Genomic DNA, 21947 nt, shown 5'->3' with positions numbered 1-21947 from the left:
CTTTAGTCAGAGGGTGGTGAATCTGTGGAATTCATTGCCACAGAAGGATGTGGAGGCCAGGTCAATGGATATTTTTAAGGCAGAGATAGATAGATTCTATATTAGTACAGGTGTCAGAGGTTATGGGGAGGGCAGGATAATGGTGTTGAAAGGGAGAGATGGATGAGTGAGATTGAATGGCGGAGTAGACTTGATGGGCCAAATGGCCTAATTCTGCTCCTATCACATGAACATATGAACTTGGGTCTCTGGAATTGTGAGGCAGCAACTCTACCTCTGCCCCAGTGTGCTGAGTTAAAACTTTCCCTTGATTTCAGAGTCAAATCTGTGCCAAATTAATCGTTCCCCTTCGTTCAGGAGCCTCAAGGTTTGCCCTGCCTTTTAAATGTCCTTGCTGATGACATGCCTGCGTGCTGTTGTGGCGATGGTCTGTGATTAACATTATAACTCGTCTGCAACACATTCAGAGGTTAACACAAAGGCATTTGAAGAGAAATCACAAGGCTAGTACAGCATGTGTGTAACTCCTTGGACAAGGTGCAAAACAGCGTAGATTCATGTATATAGTATATTTCATTTCTGCTTAAAAAAACAACAATTAGGTAAATCCAAAATGAACAGAGCCATAGACCATGAACAATCCAATGTTCATCAGCCCAAAGGAGTGCTTTCCCAGTTGCATTGCCACTGGTTAAGGCAATTAGGTGGGGTCAAGAAAATCTAACATTATTGGGGTATCAATCTTCAGATTCATTAAAATAGTATGCACATGGAAGATATTAAAAGAAAGAAAGGAGTTCAATACCTTGATTTCTTTACCACCAAATGCTTTAGACTTTAGACTTTAAACTTTGGAGATACATCATGGAAACAGGCCCTTCGGCCCACCGAGTCTGTGCCAACCAGCAATAACCCCCATACACTAACACGATCCTACACACTCGGGATGATTTACAATTTTTTACCAAAGCCAATTAACCTACAAACCTGTGACATCTTTGGAGTGTGGAAGGATACTGGAGCACCTAGAGAAAACCAATGCGATCACAGGGAGAACATACAAACTCTGTACAGACAGTACCCATGGTCAGGATTGAACCCAGCTCTCTGGTGCTGCATTGCAGCAGCTCTACCACTGTGCCACACTGCGCGGCCGTGGGCTAGCTCCCTCTCAATTCAAGAAGAATAGTATTTTCACAACACAAATTAATTCGCAAACAGGGGAGAGGAGCAAGCTACACATGAAGAACAAGGAACTGCAGATGCTGGTTAATACACAAAACGTTAGTGCTGGAGTAACGCATCGGGACCCTTAGAGTCATACAGAGTAGAAACAAGCCCTTCGGCCCAACTTACCTACACCGACCAACTAGTCCAACTGCCTGCATTTGGCCCATATCCCTCTAAACCTATCCTATCCATGTACCTGTCTAAATGATTCTTAAACGTTGCAACAGTACCTGCCTCAGCAACCTCCTTCCGGCAGCTCGTTCCATATGCCCACCAACCCATAGTGTAAAAATGTTATCCTTTGGGTTCCTATTAAATCTTTCCCCTCACTTTAAACCTATGTCCTCTGGTTCTCAATTCCCCAACTCTGGACAAGACACTCTGTCCGTTTACCCGATCTATTCATGATTTTGTAATTATCTATGAGATTACCATTCATCCTCCTGCGCTCCAAGGAATAGACTCCTAATCTGCTCTTCCCCATCCTATCGCTCAGCCCCTTGCGTCCCAGCAACATCCTTGTATATCTTCTTGGCACCAATTCCAGCTTGGCACTTCTTCAGATTCACACACGATATCTACAAAAGGTGTCGTAGTGTCCACATGGTATTTTATGTATTTTCTGTCAGCGTTCGTTTTGAATGTGTGGGTTTGTTGGTTGGGGGCTTCTGGACATCTGAGTTTCTCTGAGGGGATCAATAAAGTATTTATTATTATTATTATTATGTACAGTTCATTTACCAATGACTTTCTTTCATTTTGCAGTTACTTTTTAATGTTCAAAGAGGTTTTGTTCGGACCTCTTTTCATGGCTATATTATTCCTCGATAATACATTGCAGAGCACATTTGGTGTACAATCTCTGCATTTCCTGGAGATATACAGTTACATATTTCCAGAAGTTAGTTCACATTTCTCAGCAAAAGTATTTCTGTGCCAAAGAACAAAATTTGCCCTAAAGCTGTCATGCACACTTCCAAGATATTGCAAGATTTTGGTAGTCAAAAACGTTATGGATATTCATATCTTGAATGGATAATTGTCCTCTGGAGAAGTGTTGACCTTTTCAGGGAATCCTGCCATCATCTCCTGCCACTGAATGACAATCTGATCTTTATGGATGGTGAGCGCCTGTGGTCTCAATGAAAACTGTTGCAGAGATTTAGTGGCTTCAGGACTGCCAGTTTTCCCTGTTGCACTGTGGGTTTCTGCCTTGTGCAGAAGAACAATGGCACCCAGAAGTTGTTAAGCAAGCTGAGGAATTGATCACTGTGTAGCCATGCTTCATAGTGGCAGCGCAGTGGTGCAGCTGGTAGAGCTGCTGTCTCACAGCGCCAGAGATGCAGGTTCAATCTTGACCTTGGATGCTGTCTGTGTGGTGTTTGCACGTTGTCCCCATGACCGCTTGGGTCTCTACGGGCGCTCCGGTTTCCTCCCACATCCCTAAGATCTGCAGGTTTGTAGGTTAATTGGCCCTCTGTAATTTCCCCTAATGCGTATGGAAAGGTTGAAAAAGTGGAATAACATAGAATTAGTATGAACGGGTGATCGATGGTCAGCATGGGCACAGTGAACCGAAGGGCCTGTTTCCACGCTGTATCTCTAAATTATACCAAGATCATAGAAATCTCACAAACAACAATCCAGAAGTTACAAAGCATAGGTAGACAGAAATGCTGGAGTAACTCAGCAGGTAGGCAGCATATATGGAGAGAAGGAATGGGTGACATTTCGGGACGAGACCCATCTTCAGACTCATGTCGGGGATGGGGCTGGACAAAGATAGAAAGTAGGCAGATACAGTGGGACTAGTAGGGGAACGAGGAAGGGGGAGGGGAGGGAGAGAGAAAGCAAGGGCTAGCTGAAATTGGAGAAGTCAACGTTCATACCGCAGGGGTGTAAACTACCCAAGCGAAATATGAGGTGCTGTTCCTCCAATTTGTGCTGTGATTCACTCTGACAATGGAGGAGGCCCAGGACAGAAAGGTCAGATTGGGAATGGGAGGGGGAGCTGAAGTGCTGAGCAACCGGGAGATCAGGTCGGTTACGAAGGACTGAGCGGAGGTGTTCAGCGAAACGATTGCCGAGCCTGCGCTTGGTCTCGCCGATGTGGAGAAGTTGACACCTGGATCACCGGATACAGTAGATGAGGTTGGAGGAGGTGCAAGTGAACCTCTGCCTCGCCTGCAAAGTCTGATTGGGTCCTTGGATGAAGCTAAAGGATCAGGTGTTGCATTTCCTACGGTTGCAGGGGAAAGTACCCGGGGAGGGGGTGGTTTGGGTGGGAAGGGACGAAGTGACCAAGGAGTTACGGAGGGGGTGGTCTTTGAGGAAAGCAGAAAGGGGTGGAGATGGGAAGTAGTGGGAGGTTTATATTGCTGTTCATATAATCATACACTTTCCTTATACTGACTTGGCAGAAAGAAATACTGTATAACCATTAGGACATGTAATTGGAATTAAATTAAAAGTAGAAATATTACAAACTCTGAAAGAAAATGAAAATGAAAAAGAAAAATTGAATTTTTATCTTTGAAATTGAAAGAAAGATAAAATTTATTGCCAGAGCTATATTTTTCAGTTTGACCTTAAGGAAAGCTATTTGAAGCTTGGCTACCTTGTGTTCTAACACCAAATTGCTGCATGCTAATACGAATTTAGTGCTAACTGCTAGTTCTAATACAAAGAGGCATTTCGTCCCCAATGTGCACTTAAATTATAACTTAGATGCAGGTGAATGATAATGGATGCTTGGATAAAATTGAGCTGTACTTGAAAAATAGGTTATTTGAAAAGTCGCCTTCAATGAAGAAAGATGAGCTAGCTCAAGTAGGCTGGGAAAATAAAGGATTCTTACGACGATTTTCATCAGCAAGCCAAAATATTTCAATATTCCTTAATAACCTAAGCATGCTTATTTCCACTTAGAGTTTTCTATTTAGTTTTTAGGTTTATTATTGTCATGTATACCAAGGTGCAAGGAAAAGTTTTGTTCTGCATGTGTTTCTCTGTCGGTAAACTTTCTTTTCTTCTTTTCACTTCAATTCGTCCACAGGACTTTTTTATATTTCTTTAGAGTTTTAGGTTGAGGTTTATTATTGCCACGTGTACCGAGGTGCAGTGAGAAGCTCTGTTTTGCATGCTATTGAATCAATTCATATAGTACTATACATAAATACAATCAAGTCAAACTCAAGTACAATAGGTAGAGCAAAAGGAAAGATACAGAGTGCAGAATATAGTTCTCAGCATTGTAGCCCATCAGTTCCAGAGACCAAAGTCCAATGGGATAGAGGTGAATGGAAGGACTTATGGTAACAGGTTTACATAGAAACATAGAAAATAGGTGCAGGAGTAGGCCATTCAGCCCTTCGAGCCTGCGCCGCCATTCAATATGATCATGGCTGATCATCCAACTCAGTATCCTGTACCTGCCTTCTCTCCATACCCCCTGATCCCTTTAGCCACAAGGGCCACATCTAACTCCCTCTTAAATATAGCCAATGAACTGGCCTCAACTACCTTCTGTGGCAGAGAATTCCAGAGATTCACCACCCTCTGTGTGAGAAATGTTTTTCTCATCTTGGTCCTAAAAGATCTCCCCCAATCAGATTGGCTAATGATGGAAAAGGAAGACTGTCTACCTTTTGAAATTGGACCGATCATATTTGCCCCCACAAAACAGCACAAAAAAACCTATAAAGAAAACCCCATAATACATAGTGGAATACGAATTTGGAAACAAATAAAAAAAGATTTAAAATTGAATAATATACCACTCTGCCTTCCCATTGTAAATAATCCTTTGTTCAAATCATCCTTTATGGACAAAGGTTTCACACAATGGAAAAATCATGGAATCAAAAATATAGGACATCTTTATGGGAAAGGTACTTTTCTTTCATTTCAAGAGTTACAACTGAATTATGGACTGCACTCAAATAATTTTTTCAGATATCTACAAATTAGAGATTATGTTAAATCTAATACACAAGTTTACAGGAATAGGGAATCAGAAATTCTTGATGAGTGTCTGAACAAGCATCCTAATACTGAAAAACTAATAGCTTATATTTATAACACCCTACTAAATAACGAGGTACCACCGACCGAACCACATAGATACAAATGGGAAATTGAAATAGGTCATCCTATCACGAAAGATATGTGGGACGAAAGTTTACAACAAATACATCAATGTTCATTAAATGCCAGACATACTTTAATACAATTCAAGGTCTTACATAGACTACACTTCTCTAAAATAAAACTAAATAGAATCTTCCCACAAATCTCTCCTATTTGTGATAAATGTCTACATTTAGAGGCTAATTTAACACATACGTTTGCAAACTGTATAAAACTTAAACATTTCTGGACAGATATTTTTGAAATAACTTCAGAAGTAATTTATACAAAACTGGACCCAGACACAAAATTAATAATACTTGGAATATCAGAACAAAGCTTAACACTCACAACAAACCAAAGAAACTTCCTCAATTACAGTATAATAACCGGAAAAAAATTAATATTAAAATTTTGGAAAGGCCCTACAACCCCCACAATCAAAATGTGGATTACGGAAATGTCGGAGACCCTATACTTAGAAAGAATTAGACTTGTCTTAATGGACAAACAAGATCTTTTCCATAAAATTTGGGCTCCATTCATTAACTATCTGAAGGGATAGATTGGCACAGCACGAGGACCCAGCTGAAACTTGAACTCAGGAACAGATGAAAAACTATACTCTATACTTTATAACCTACGAACCTATCTCCATTGATGTATTACAGGTAACCCATTCCACCTCCCTTGTTTTTCTGTTGTGTTGTTTTTTTTTTTTTTTTTTTTTTTTTTTTTTTTTTTTTTGCTTTCTTTTTTATTTGTAACTTTCTACCCTCTCTTTTTCTCGCTTTCTATAAAAAATAAAAATACTAGAAGCAGAAGTAATTGATAATGGAAAATTTTAATAATGTATGACTGATGTATATGAAAAGTTTTTTTTTTTACTATAATATGTAACTACATTTTATAATATGTCTACTTCTAATAAATACATTTTTTTTTAAAAATTAAAAAAAAAAGATCTCCCCCTTATCCTTAAACTGTGACCCCTTGTTCTGGACTTCCCCAACATCGGGAACAATCTTCCTGCATCTAGCCTGTCCAACCCCTTAAGAATTTTGTAAGTTTCTATAAGATCCCCCCTCAATCTTCTAAATTCTAGCGAGTGCAGAGTTTAGAAGCTGTTTGTGAACAACTGCAAACAGTCATTAAAACATCGACTTGTATTGTTACAAATCTTTGCCTTCTAGTTCACCCATAGCTATTCAGATTGTTGTAATGAAGTTGTGTAACGACAGCTAAAAGTTAACGAACATTTAAGACCAGCACATATAACTTTAAAAAAGTTGGATTCATTCCAGCTTGGCTCCAGAGCCATTATTTATCTGCCTGATGACATTAGGAAGAGCTGATGTGACGAATCTCATTGCCCAAAGTAGTGAAGTGAAAAGAGTTCATTATATTTCATTCAAACATACAGGACCATAATTGAAAACTCTCCATTTCAGGATATGCTTCAATTACCAAGAAGTATCTAGAGCCGACTTAATGAAAATGTTTTAATTGCCGTTTATTTATGCTTACCAAATTAATTTACACATTGCAGTGGAATGTTTATAGATGTGGCACATTTAATTTAGTAAATTAATTGCCCATTATTAAATGTATACATATTATTCATCTAATTTCATTTAACTGTGATATTGTTTTACGCTTATTAGGTGGAACCTTATCTTCCCTATGAGTTTACTTGTGAAGGGATGCTGGAGAGGGTTCATGCTTATATCCAACACCAGGTTTGTCAACACAGATTTGTATTCACATTTTTCAGGTCACATATTTCATGTTATATTTTGACAAGCGTCAATTTTCCAACAACAGTGTCATTGACTTTGTTTTAAAACCCAGCCCAATGGCTTTTGAATTGAGTTCTTTTTTAAATTGGATCGAAAGTTACAACATGGAAATGGACCCTTCAGCCCACCGAATCCATTCCGACCCATACCCATAATTCTATGTTATTCCCATTTTCGCATCCATGAGGGTGGCCAACTAACCTACAACCCCGTCCGTCTTTGGCATGTGGGAGGAAACCGGAATACCCGGAGGAAAACCCACAGGAAGTACGTGCAAACTCAACACAGACTACACCTGAGGGTAGGATCGAACCCGGGTCTCTGGTGCCGTGAGGCAGCAGCTCTACTAGCTGCACAGCTGTGCCACCCCAAATGGTGATGCTTTTGTTGAATTATTCGGAATAGTCTAAAGCTTTTCATCTACAATGGTCTTTATCAAATATCTTGGAAATAAAATTAGAAAAGATATATTTTGTTATGGATTCAAATATTCCACTTTGCCACCAGCCCTGGTTTTGTGGAGATTTGTTGGCAAGCTATTTCTCCTCATGTATTAGTCAGCAATTTTGGGATTTCTGCTTAAAGAAGGAATTTCCTGAGGTTTTGATCAGCTATTCACCAGGTCTTCTAATGTGTGATATTACTGGGCTCGTGGGAACTTGCTCACTTTATCCAGCCTTTTTATCCCCAATTCAGTGTGAAGATCCATGTCAGGTAGGATTACGCAAAGCACAGATGGATTTTTCCTACACATAAATACAAGCGGTAAACCTGTGCTGCTTGGAGGACCAATGCCTTTTCCATCCCAGTGCAGTTGGGATATGACATTCAATTGCAATTCTAGAGGAAAGGGCCTGTCCCACTTACGCAACCTTTACAGGCGACTGCCGGCACCCGTCTCAGGTTGAAAATTCAGCGGCGACCAGAAAGACGCTACGACTCTTTGGAGACCTCTCATGACCATAGGAGACCTCTCACGACCATCCAGGCGACATGTCACGGGCTGTATGGTCGTGAGAGATCTCCTATGGTCATGAGAGGTCTCCAAAGAGTCGTAGCGCCTTTCTGGTCGTCACTGAATTTTCAACATGTTGAAAGTTTTGACAACCTATGACGGGTGCCGCAGTCGCCTGTAAAGGTTGCTTAAGTGGGACAGGCCCTATATATGGATTTTTTTAGCAGGCATCATTCAACTTATCTTTAGTTTAGTTTATTGTCACGTGTACCAAGGTTCAGTGAAAAGCTTTATGTTTTGCGTGATATCCACTCAATGGAAAGTACATGATTACAATCAAGCTGTCCACAGTGTACTGATACAGGATAAAAGGAATTTAGTGCAAGATAACATAAAGTCTGATTGAAGATAGTCCGAGGGTCTCCTATGAGGTGGATGGTAGGTCAGGACCGCTCTCTAGTTGGCGATAGGATAATTCAGTTGCCTGATAATTGAACTCGTCCCTGAATCTGGAGGTATGAATTTTCACACTTCTGTACCTCTTGCCTGATATGAGAGGGGAGAAGAGGGAGTGCCTGCGGTGAGACCCATCCTTGATTATGCTGGTGACCTTGCCAAGGCAGTGTGAAGTGTAAATGGAATCAATGGAAGGGAGGTTGGTTTGCATGATGGTCTAGGTTGTTTCAACAATTCTCTGCAATCTCCTGCAGTCGTGGATGGAACTGTTCCCAAACCATGTTGTGATGCATCCCAATAAAATGCATTCTACTAATTACATTGCATAGTAACCAGTTCTTAGTGACTCAATATCCAGCTCTTACAGAGCCAGTCATTCACAAATTGATGTTAAAAGCCCCTGTCCCACTTAGGAGATCTAAACAGCAGCCTCTGGTGACCTTGCCCGCCACCCAAAAAAAAATCAAGGTCGAGGTGACCTGCAACCTCCTACCACCTCCCACGCATATGTTGAAAACCTTCCTCGACTATGAAGAAAACCGGCTTCGACTAGACCTGCGTCTAAAAAATGATCGATTTTGAAAACGGCAACCTATTTTTAGTTGAGGCCGGTTTTAATCATGATGAAAAAATAGCAGCAACCAAGACGAAGCCTCGACCACGTGGAAACCACTTTTGACCATTAGGGAGAGTGACCAAAACCTCTGGTGACCTCATGGAAACCTGGGGTGGCGGGCAAGGCCACCAGAGGTTGCTGTTTAGGTCTCCTAAGTGGGACAGGGGCTTAACTATCCAGTCCTTTAAAGGCACCTGACCACTAAATGATAGACACAAGGAACTGCAGATGCTAGACATGAGGAAACTCGTGTAAAGTGCTGGAGTAACTTAAAACTGGATCTAAAAATGGGTCCCGATTTGAAGTGTCGCCTATCCATGTCCTCCAGAGATGCTGCCTGAACCGCTGAGTTACTCTAGCACGTTGTGTTCAACACTAAATGATGGCACAACTGTATGTTTTTGTGTTGCTGCTGAGAAATGGTTGTGTGTGACCAGGTGAGTATGGCCTTTGATTCACGATACTGGCCTCAACATTCTGGGCCACAAGGTGTAGAAACAGCTGTAATACTTTGCATCTTTGAGTCCCATAGTGGCTGCGAGAAGCAGAAAGGTCAGAGGCTGCAGCAAATCAATGATTCTGTCAGGATCTGCCAGCAAATGCAAGCAATGCAGGGAAAAAAAATCCATGACCGCAATTGTTCTGGCAAGGTTAATGTTCAAACCCTTCTAACTGTAACTGACTAATGCAAATCTGCAGTAAGTGGAATGTCTCCATAGTAACTAAACTCACAAAGCTCACAACACACACCCATGCATGCACATGCAAACACAGCACACGCGCACGCGCACACACACACACACACACACACACACACACACACACACACACACACACACACACACACACACACACACACACACACACACACACACACACACACACACACACACACACACACACACACACACACACACACACACACACACAGTGGCAGACGTTTCAACAACACATTACCATGAACTTCCCTCTTTCCAGAGAGGGTCATGAGAAGCCACAACCTCTCACAGCAAAGAAGAGCAGTTGCTTTTGTCCCAAAGACTCAGCAGGCTGGAGGAGCACGTTTCTAGCCAGTGCTGTCAAGCTGCTTCCTCCCCAGACACTTCATTGTGCCTGCGTGTTGGCAACCCTCTCATTAGTAGCTGCTGTCACTGCACCATCTCTCAGCCTTTATCATTGCACAACCGTACACGATACCAGCCTCCCAGCAGTTCATCCCCAACATAGTCATACAGCACGGAAACAAGCCCTTCAGCCCAACTCTCCATGTCGACCAAGATGCCCCATCTAAGCTAATCCACCTGCCTGTATTTAGCCTACACCCCTCTAATCCGTTCACATCCGTGTACCTGTTCAAGTATCTTTTAAATTGTGTTATAGTACATTAGACTTTAGAGATACAGCGCGGAAACAGGCCCTTTGGCCCACCGAGTCCGCGCCGAGCAATGATCACCCCATACACTAGCATTATCATATGCACTTGTGACAATTTACAATTTTACCAAAGCCATTAACCTACAAACCTGTACGTCTTTAGAGTATGGGAGGGAAACAGAGCACCCAGAGAAAACCCATGTGGTCACAGGGAGAATGTACAAATTCCATTCAGACAGCACCCATGGTCAGGATCAAACCCAGATCTCTGGCGCTGTAAGGCAGCAGCTCTACCACTACACCACTGTGAAAAAGTGGCCCCTCAAGTCCCTATTAAATCTTTCTCTCTCACCTTAAACCCATGTCCTCTGGGTCTTGAATTTCCAACCCTGGGTAAAAGACTCACCCAATCTTATTCCCCTCATGATTTTATACACCTCTATGGGATTGCCAGACTGATTCCTGGAATGGCAGAACTTTCATATGAAGAAAGACTGGATAGACTTGGCTTGTACTCGCTAGAATTTAGAAGATTGAGGGGGGATTTTATTGAAACTTACAAGATTCTTCAGGGTACACAAAATTGCTGGGGAAACTCAGCGGGTGCAGCAGCATCTATGGAGCGAAGGAAATGGGCGACGTTTCGGCCCGAAACGTCGCCCATTTCCTTCGCTCCATAGATGCTGCTGCACCCGCTGAGTTTCCCCAGCAATTTTGTGTACCTTCGACATTCCAGCATCTGCAGTTCCCTTTTGAACAAGATTCTTCAGGGGTTGGACAGGCTAGATGCAGGAAGATTGTTCCTGATGTTGGGGAAGTCCAGAACAAGGGGTCACAGTTTAAGGATAAAGGGGATAGTCTTCTAGGACCAAGATGAGAAAAACATTTTTCACACAGAGAGTGGTGAATCTGTGGAATTCTCTGCCACAGAAGGTAGTTGAGGCCAGTTCATTGGCTATATTTAAGATGGAGTTAGATGTGGCCCTTGTGGCTAAACGGATCAGGGGGTGTGGAGAGAAGGCAGGTACAGGATACTGAGTTGGATGATCAGCCATGATCATATTGAATGGCGGTGCAGGCTCGAAGGGGCGAATGGCCTACTCCTGCACCTATTTTCTATGTTTCTATGTTTCTACCTCCTGTGCTCCAAGGATTAAAGCCCTATCCTGCCCAACCTCTCCCTGTAGCTCAGGGAGCATGATGCTCAGCTCTGTGTATTTCATAAGAACATGAGGGAAACACAAGGAAGAAAATATGTCACCCATTCCTTCTTTCCAGAGATGCTGCCTGATCTGCTACGTTACTCCACAATTTTATGTCTATCTTCAATTTAAAGCAGCTTCTGCAGTTCTTTCCTACACGAGGAGAATGTTGCTTCATCGTGCCTCTATTGCAATCTCTACCCCTCTCTCTCTCTCTCTCTCTCTCTCTCTCTCTCTCTCTCTCACCTATCCACCCCTCCTCACCTGCAGCCACCTATTGCATATCAGTTCCCATCCCCCATCGCCCCCCCCCCCCCTCTCACTGCCACCTCGTTATACCAGCTATCTCCACTCCATTCTTTCAGTTTAGATGAAGGGTCATGACCCAAAACATTGACTCTTAATTCCCCCCTGAAATGTTGCCTGGTCTGCTGAGTTCTTCCTGCAGTTTGTGTTTTCTCTATCCATGTCCCATCTATCTAATTTTGAGTATTGTATTTAGTTTTTGGCACCATGTATAACAGTCGTAGAGTGATACAGTGTGGAAACAACTTTCGGCCCAACTTTCCCACACCGGCCAACATGTCCCAGCTACACTAGTCTCACCTGCCTGTGCTTGGTCCATATCCCTCTAAACCTGTCCTATCCATGTACCTGCCTAACTCTTTCTTAAACCTTGGGATAGTCCGAGCCTCAACTACCTCCTCTGGCAGCTTGTTCCACACACCCACCACCCTTTGTGTGAAAAAGTTACCCCTCAGATTCCTATTAAATCTTTTCCCCTTCACCTCTGGTCCTCGATTCCCCTATTCTGGGCAAGAGACTTAGTGCATCTACCCGATCTCTCATGATTTTGTATACCTCTGTAAGATCACCCCTCATACTTCTGCGCTCCAAGGAATATAGACCCAGCCTACTCAACCTCTCCCTATTGCTCACACCCTCTAGTCCTGGCAACATCCTTGTAAATCTTCTCTGAACCCTTTCAAGCTTGACAATATCTTTCCAATAACATGGTGCCCAGAACTAAACACAATATTCCAAATATGGTCTCACCAATCTTATACAACTGCAACATGACCTCCCAACTTCTATACTCTATACACTGACTGATGAAGGCCAATGTGCCAAAAGCTCTTTTTGACCACTTTATCTACCTGCAACTCGACCTTCAAGGAACCATGCACCTGTACTCCTAAATCCCTCTGCTCTACAACACTCTCCAGAGGCCTACCATTCACTGTGTAGTTCCTGCCTTTGTTATGTGTCCCACAATGCAATACCTCACACTTCTCCGTATTAAATTCCATCAACCATTCCTCAGCCCACCTGGCCAATCGATCCAGATCCTGCTGCAATCTTTCACAACCATCTTCACTATCTGCTAAACCACCCACTTGCCCTGAATGTTCTCATCCAAGTCATTAATGTAGATGATCAACTGTAAAGGGCCCAGCACCGAACTCTGCGGCAAACACTAGTCACAGCCCTCCAGTCCAAGAATCATCCTTCCACCATCACCCTCTGCTTCCTTCCATGGAGCCAATATGTTATTCATTCAGCTATCTCTCCTCGGATCCCACGCGATCTAACCTTTCAGAGTAGCCTACCATGTGGAACCTTGTCAAATGCCTCACTGAAATTGGTCATTACTAAAATTTTAACACTTTTCTGCACAACATCTACAGCTCTGCCCTCATCGACCTTTTTGGTCACGTCTTCAAAAAAAATCAATCAGATTTGTGAGACACGACCTCCCACGTACAAATCCATGCTGACTATCCCTAATCAGCCCTTGCCCATTCAAATGTCTGTATAACCTATTCCTCAGAATACTCTCTAGTAACTTTCCTACTACAGATGTTAAGCTCACTGGTCTATAGTTCCCTACATTTTCCCTGCATCCCTTCTTGAAAAGAGGCACAACATTTGCCACCATCCAGTCTTCTGGCACCTATCCTGTATTTAAGGACGACTCTTAAATATCAACCAGGACTCCCTCAATTTCCTCTCTGGTTTTCACAATGTCCTCGGATATATCTGATCAGGCCCTGCAGATTTGTCTACCTTCGTATACGATGGTACCTTCAGTACTTCTTTGATGTTAACACTGACTGCACTCGAGCCAATTCCATTGACTGCCCCAAGTTCCTTCGTCCAACTGTCTTTCTCCTCGGTAAATACAGAGGGGAAATACTCATTGAGGGCCTTGCCCATCTCCTGTGGCTCCACACAGAGGTGACCGCTTTGATTCCTGAGAGGACCCACTCTCACTCTAGTTACCCTTTTCCCCTTTATGTATTTATTAAATCTTTTGGGATTGCCATTAATGCTACCCGCCAGAGCTATCTCCTGGCCCCTTTTTGCCCTTCTGATCTCCTTTTTCAGTTTACCCCTTAGTTCCAAAAACTCATCCAGGGATGCTCTTGATCCCAGCTGCCTATACCTGTCCCATGCATTCTTCTTGTTTTTGACCAATGCCACAATTTCCATCATCAGCCAAGCTTCCTAACGTCTGCCTGTTTTGACCTTCCCTCTAACGGGGACGTACATATCCTGAGTTTTCCTCAGCGCACTTTTATAAACATCCCACTTGGCCGATGTTCCTTTCCCCTCAAATAACCTGCTCCAGTCAACTTGAGTGAGACCTTCTCTCATAACTTCAAAGTTGGCCTTACCTAGTTGGGCATTTTAACAAGTGGGCCCTGTCTGTCCCTATCCATAAGTATCTTAAACCAAAATGAATTGTGGTCACTAGTCCCAAAAGGCTCCTCCACAAACACTTCATTAACTTGCCTTTCCCAATTTCCCAATACCAGATCCAGTGTTGCCCTCTCACATATGGGGGCCTCTATACACTGCTTGAGAAAACTCCTTCTGAACACCTTTGAGGAATTGCACCCCATTTAAACCCTTCACACTATGATTTTCCCTGTCAATATTGGGAAAGTTAAAATCCCTTGCTGGAACAACCTTATTTGACCTGCAGCTGTCTGCAATCTCCTGGCATATTTGTTCTTCTAACTCCCAGTAACTATTCGGGGGTCTGTAGTACACCCAAAACAAGGTGAACATCCCTTTCTTGTTCCTCAGCTCCATCCATATAGCCTCACGAGACGAAACATCCGTGAAGTCACCTCTGACCATTGTTGTGACATCCTCCTTACCAACAATGCAACACCCCCTCCTCTTTTTCCCTCACCCCTTTCTCTCCTGAAGCTCCTGTGCCCTGGAACATTGAGCTGCCAGTCCTGCACCTGCCTTAACCAGGTTTCAGTAATGGCTACAACTTCCCAGTCACTCGTACCTATCCATGCCCTAAGCTCATCTGCCTTACCAGTCAGGCCCCTTGCATTAAAATATGTACAGTTTAAACCAACCCTCCTTCCTCACTCTCCGCCTTTCACCTGCCTATTCTGTCCACTTACCTTTCCCTCTCCACCCTCCATACCAACATCTAACCTCTTACCTGCCTCTGTCCTGTATGAGATCCCACCCCACTGCCAATCTAGTTTAATTTTCTAGTTATGTTATAGGAAAGATGTTGTCAAATTGGAAAGGGTGCTGAGAAATTTTACGAGGATGTTGCCAGGACTCGAGGGTTTGAGCCATATGGAGAGGTTGAGCAGGCTAGGAACTCTAGTCTCTTGGCAGCGTAGGGAAATCAAGAACTAGAGGACATAGGTTTAAGGTGATTTAAGATTTAATAGGAATCTAACGGGTAACTTTTTTTACACAAAGCATGGTGTGTGTACAGAAAAAGCTGCTGGAGGAGGTAGTTGAGGCAGGTATTATTGCACCTTTTTAAAAATACTAGATTAAGTGGGACCCGTTGGGTCCCATGTTCACACGGGAGGGCTGGTCCCCCAATGCAATATTCCACCTCTCCGCCAATTCCAATATTGTTGGCCATTCTGAAACGCTAGTATGGGAATTGTGGGCCGAAAGGACTGGTTTCCAGAGGGCTAGTATGGACATTGTGGGCCGAATAGATTCTTGGCTGACAGCTCAGTCAATCAGGGCTGGTGGGCTGGCAGCTCATTCACTCAGGGCTGGTGGGCTGGCAGCTCAGTCACTCAGGGCTGGTGGGCTGGCAGCTTAGATACTCAGGGCTGGTGGGCTGCCAGTTCACTCATGGCTATTCCTTGAATTTCCATTTCAAGCAGAGTGCAGGCCACCAAACTCAATTTCACAGCTTCAGGCTGATTGCAGGCCATCAAACTCAATTTCACAGCACTTCAGGCAGAGTGCAGGTCACCAAATTCAATTTCACAGCATTTCAAGCAGAGTGCAGGCCACCAAATTGCCATACAACTCATTGCATTATCATTAAGGGCTAACAAATAATTTATTGCAAGTACATTGCAGACTCACAATTCACAGCTTTGATTCACAGCTTAGAATCACAGTTGTGGACTCTCCCTTGTGATCTTCCAGAGTGACTGACTCAAGTCCAGGCATCCAAGGTTTTATAGTGCTGTCCCCCCCCCCCCCCCCCCCACCCCCCCCCCCCCCCCGCCCCCCCCCCCCCCCCCCCCCCCCCCCCCGCCGGAAGGGGCCTTCATCGTGGTGATTGACAGGCGAGAGGACCAATCAGCTGATCTTGAGATTTTTTAAACACTCATAACTTTTTTATTTTTCATCGATCGGAAAAATCTTCGGGGCTGCCTCAGCGGAGGAGGACCGTGAGTAAGATGGCCAAAAATCATAGTGATATATGGTAACATTTTAAATAAAATCAATATACAGCGCAGACAGGAAGTGGTCAAGATTAGACTTTCAGTTATATAGATTTAGACCGGTACACGGATAGGATAGGTTTAGAGGGATATGGGTTAAACACAGGCAGGTGGGACCAGTGTAGATGGGACATGTTGGTCAGTGTGGGTAAGTGTGAGCTAAAGGGCCTGATTCCATGCTGTATGACTCTATGACTCTAAGTGCCAATCTAAATGTCTCTTAAATATAAAGTAGTGATTAAATTTGATTCCCCCCTTTCCGCTGGCAGCAAATTTCAGATACCTATGTGTTAATAAATTTCCCCCTCAACCTATAGATTCCGACCATCTATCCCACCTATGCATCTTATAATTTAATACACCTCTACCAGGTAACCTATCAGGTTCCTTCACTCCAGGGAAAACAAGCCCGACATGCCTAATCTCTCCCCGTACCTAACTCCCCAGAAACATCCTGATGAATTTCCTGTCCAGTCTCTTCAGTGCAACCATGTCCTACCTCCCCCACCCTCAAGGTCAGTTGCGGGAGGTGACCCCAGGGCATTAAAGTGGCCGGGCGAGTAGGGGAATGTTGGCACGCTGAACGATCCAGGCGCTCACCTCTCCAAAGTCAGCAATTCTACCACTGCACCATGGTGATGTCCCACTGAGTTCCTCCGACACTTTGTATTTTACTCGAGCTGCCAGCATCTGCAGTTCCTTTCGTCTCCCAAAGCAACATCATTTCCTTTGCAAAGTCATTTGTTTCACATTTTGCAGGTGTGTTGCTTTCCTTAAAACAGGAGAATGACCCTGAATGCAAAATACAGTACTCTCCCCAAAGTTACTTGTCCTTGAAGTTTTGTTTGCTTGTCACACTGTTGAATGAAGTAAGATAAATAAAATGGACTGGCATTCTTCAAAGATAAATTGGTCCTTAGCGGGGAACTGGATGAATGGAGCTGCCTGCTGGAAGTGTACCTTTGTCCTTAATTTAATCTTACAGTGAAGTATGGTTTGCACTAAATGGATATTTGTAGTCCAAAAGATCTCTTCAAACAAGGTTCTACTTAATGCAGGGTAAAATCAATTTTGCAGTCTCAATTCTGAATGTCTTCATTGGATTCAGCATAGATCCTTTGTTCAGTGCAAAAAAATGGAAGATGCATTAGAATGCCTCCAGCTAAAAATTCAGCAGACAGCAGTTTCACTGAGAAGAGTTTTTTTCTTGGAGTACAGCACCACCTTGCTTTGGATTTGGCAAATAACATTAATAAAAGAAGATAGGCACAAAATGCTGGAGTAACTCAGCGGGCCAAGCCGCATTTTTGGAGGAAAATAATAGGTGGCATTTCGGGTCGGGACCCTTCTTCAGACTGAAAGTAGAGGTGGGGAAGGGTGGGGGAATGGAAATAAACTGGAGGCAAGAAAAGGCCAGAACAAATGAGGGCCAGCAGCAGATGACCTCAGGAAGGGTAGAGCCCATAATGGCACATTGTTGGCTGGGGAAGGTGTGATAAGGTAGAAATTGAATTGGTAGGATGACTAGGATAGGGGGGGGGGGGGGGGGGGGGGTTGGGGGGGGGGGGGGTGAGGGGAGTGGAGGGAATGCAAGAATTACTTGAAATTAGAGAAAAAATTAGAGAGATCAATGTTCATCCCGCGGGTTGTAAGCTGCCCAAGCAAAATATGAGGTGCTGTTCCTCCAATGTGTGCGTGGCCTCACTCTGGCAGTGGAGGCCCCGGGCGGAAAGGTCAGGATGCGAATGGGGAGGGCAATGGGGAGATCGCATAGGCCAAGGCGGACTGAGTGGAAGTGTTCAGCGAAATGATCAGCAACTCGACGCTTGGTCTCGCCGATATATTGTAGCCCACACCAGGAACATCGGATACAATAGATGAGGTTGGAGGAGGTGCAAGCAAAGATTATAGAGGAGCATAATCTTTGGGTGCAAGTAAACATCAACCTCAGCTGAAAGGACTGTCGGGGCCCCTGGATGGAGTCAAGGGAGGAGGTAGAATTAAAGAATGGCTTCAATCGTTCAATAGGTTTCCACCTAAACCAAAATACAGTGACCAGCCTTCAATTCACAAAGTACTGGAGGAACTCAGTGGATCAAACAGCATCTGTGGAGGGGATAGACGCATAGGGTTGGGTCTCTTCTTCAGACTGAATGTGGGGGGAGAGAGCTGGAAAAGAAAGATCCCAACTCGAAACATCACCTACCCTTTATCTCCAGAGATGCTGCCTGACCCGCTGGGTTACAGAAGCACTTTGTGTCTATCTTTGGTATAAAACAGCATCTGCAGTTCTTTGCTTCCCCGTTAAGTATTGAACACCTTTTAGTGTAAACCAATCTGGGTAATGTTTTTTTCAGATACTGAACATACAATACATTGGGGAGGTTTTCAGTTTTTTACTGATTATCCAAAATAGTCATAGGATGGCACAGTGGCGCAGTAGTAGAGCTGCTGCCTTACAGCTCCAGAGACCCGGGTTTGATCCAGACTACGGATGCTGTCTGTATGGAGTTTGTACGATCTCCCCCTGACCACGTGGGCTTTCTCCAGGTGCTCCAGTTTCCTCCCACATTCCAAAGGCATGCAGGTTTGTGGCTATGGTAAACAAATTGTAAATTGTCCCTAGTGTGTCAGGAAGTGTGAGTGTACGGGGTGACCACTGGTCGGCGCAGACTCGGTGGGCTGAAGGGCCTGTCTCCACACTGTCTATCTTCTCTAAAGTCTAAAGTAATGTCTAAAGCTATAGACGATGGAAGCAAGCAGTTTGGCCCAACTCGTCCGTGCCAACCAAGTTGGCTAACTAAGTTGGTTGCACTGGCCTGCTCCTGGCCCCTATCCATCCAAGGCATTATTCTCCCACTACCTGCCCAAATGTTATTTAGAAGACAATTAGACAGTATCATGGACAAAAATATTCTGGAAGGATATGGGCCACGTGCAGGTAAGTGGGATCAACTTGTAGCTACATCTACCACTTTCACTGACAGCTTATTCCATATATGATCCCCTCAAAATTGCCCCATCAATGCCCATTCAAATCTTTCACATCTCACCTTAATTCTATGCCCCCTAATTTTGGACTTCCCTACAATGGGGAAAAGACTGTAGTTATTCACATTATCTTAGCCCCTCATGATTTTATACTCCTATATTATGTAACGGCGGCGGTGGCAGCGAGGGGCCTCGGCAGCAACGGAGCATTGACAGCAGGAACCTCGGTGGCGGTGCAGTGTGAGGGGAGGCAAAGGCAATGGGGACCCAGCGTGGGGGGGAGCGCCATGATGAACAATGGAGAACCCGGCGTGTGGTGGCCGCCATGAGGGACGGTGGGAGAAGAAAGGGGGACCAAGTGTGGGGGAGAGTGGGCACTCCAATTTTAGAATCCTCTGCCCAGGATCTTAGTCCACATTCATTTTGTTTGTTTGTTTGTTCAGGGCACACGGCAGCCAACAATCGCTTGTCCTTTTTTTTCCCCCTTTTAATCTCAAGTTTTTGTGTACTTTGTAGTGTGTTGTGACTTTTGCCAGACCAAATTCCCTCCGGGGTACATATAAAGTCCCAGTCTATCCAGGCTCTGTTTATGACTCAAACCTTTCAGTCCTGATAACATCTATGCAACTCTTTGTATCATCTTTCCAGTTCAATTACATCCTTCCTATAACAGTGAGCAAAACTGTACACAGTATTCTAAATGTAGCCTTACCAATGTCTTGTACAGCTGTATCATGATGTCCCAATTCCTCTACTTAGTAACCAGACCGATAAAGGCAAGTGTACCAAACATCTTCTTCAGCATCCGGTCTACTCATGTGGACACACATCTAGGTCCCTTTGTTCTTCAACACTCCCCAGTACCTTATCATCTACTGTGTAAGCCCTGCCATAGTTTGTATTAACAAAATGCAACATCTTGCATTTATCTGAATTAAACTCCATCTGCCATTACTCAGCCCACTAACCCATTTAACAAGAAAAGTCCATAAGTTATAGGCGCAGAATTAGGCCAATCGGCGCATCAAGTCTACTCCGCCATCCATTCATGGCTGATCTATCTTTCTAATGTCTTACATTTACCTGAATTAAATTCCATCTGCCTCCCCTCTGCCTACTTAGCCAATTGAGCAAGACCCCTTTGTAATCTTAATTATTCTTCTTCAAAGCCGCTACACAACCAATTTCAGTGTCATCTGCAAACTTACCTGCCACGCTGCCTATACTATCATCCAAAATGGCCCCATGTTCTGCCCTAGAAAGGATTCAACAAAACAGAAATTAATGGAACTACTCCAGGAATCGGGCATCATTGGTGTTGAATCGTTCTCTCACTGCTGAGTATTATTAGTGATTTCTGCAGATTCCACATTTGCTGTTACTTGTTTTCCAAAAATTCAATGTACTTACAGTAGTTAAAAAACCTTTGTGGAGAAAGTGTTACTTGTTTTCCAAAAATTCAATGTACTTACAGTATTTAAAAAACCTTTGTGGAGAAATATAAATATCCAGGCAAATTAAATGTTGAGAGGCTATTTGTTGCTTGAAACCAATAAGAATGTTAAACCCAATTAACGGCAAGAACAATTTACATTAAAGTAGCAAAGGGTCCCCAGCTGTTGTGCTGTGCAAACAAGCCTTTGCACTGAATCTCAACAGGAGATATATAAGAAAATTGTTTAAAATCGCCATGTACCAGGCAGCGTTTAAGGGCAGCTTTAAAGGATGGTGTGTTGGATGCGGAGGCTGGTGGGGTGAAAGGTAAGGACCAGGGAAGCTCTATCTTTGTTCTGGCCGGGGTGTGGGAGAGCGAGAGCAAACCTGTGGGACACAGAGGAGACATGAATGAGGGGTCCATCTATGACAGCACAGGAGAAGCCACGTTTGTTAGATTGGACAAGAAGAGGGAACTGTCTTGTGGCCGAGAGGAGAATCGGGGAAAGTTACAAGGAAAAAAGTGAAGCGATGCCATTCATAGGATTGCTCTGAGGATCAGCATAGACGTTATGGGCCAAATGGCTTCCTTCTCTGTGTGAGAAATATGGGAGTACAGAGTTAACGGCAGATGGGATAAAGTTGATGTTGAAAGGATAAAATACACTTGGAGCATTGAAAAATAGATGTCCAATTTGAGATGGAGGTGTAAAGGATGAATGAGTATAAACCATTGGAAGGTTAGAGTAGCAGAGGCCACCTTACGAGTTAAATGCCAGATTTTGTGCCTATATTTTATACAACTGAAAGAAACTTAAAATGACAAGAACCTGTTATTGAGGCACCACAATATTTATGTTGTTGTATGATTCTATTTTATAATATTTTTGTTGAAATGACCATTATAAATATCCCTTGTCAGACAGGCTGTTTCAATGAGTCATTATCACCTTGTAATACATTTGTGAATGAAGATTTGTGGATTGTGTAGGAGTAAAAGGTGGAAAGTAATTTTACTCTTTA

The 21947-nt window shown here is 43.6% G+C and overlaps 1 protein-coding gene across 3 annotated transcripts in view; it reads left to right on the top strand.

Moving 5' to 3' along the window:
- mgat5b (alpha-1,6-mannosylglycoprotein 6-beta-N-acetylglucosaminyltransferase B) overlaps positions 1–21947 on the top strand; it is a 669403-nt gene that overhangs the window by 639888 nt on the left and 7568 nt on the right. For all 3 annotated transcript variants that reach the window (XM_033044620.1, XM_033044619.1, XM_033044618.1), the window contains one exon: positions 7023–7097. In XM_033044620.1, coding sequence (XP_032900511.1) covers positions 7023–7097 — 75 coding nt within the window. The remainder of the gene's footprint in view (positions 1–7022; positions 7098–21947) is intronic.

Source organism: Amblyraja radiata, chromosome 26, assembly GCF_010909765.2.
Source record: "Amblyraja radiata isolate CabotCenter1 chromosome 26, sAmbRad1.1.pri, whole genome shotgun sequence".
NCBI classification, from domain to species: Eukaryota; Metazoa; Chordata; class Chondrichthyes; order Rajiformes; family Rajidae; genus Amblyraja; species Amblyraja radiata.
Note: the sequence above shows the minus strand (reverse complement) of the source record. Positions and strands in the feature narration are given on the sequence as shown.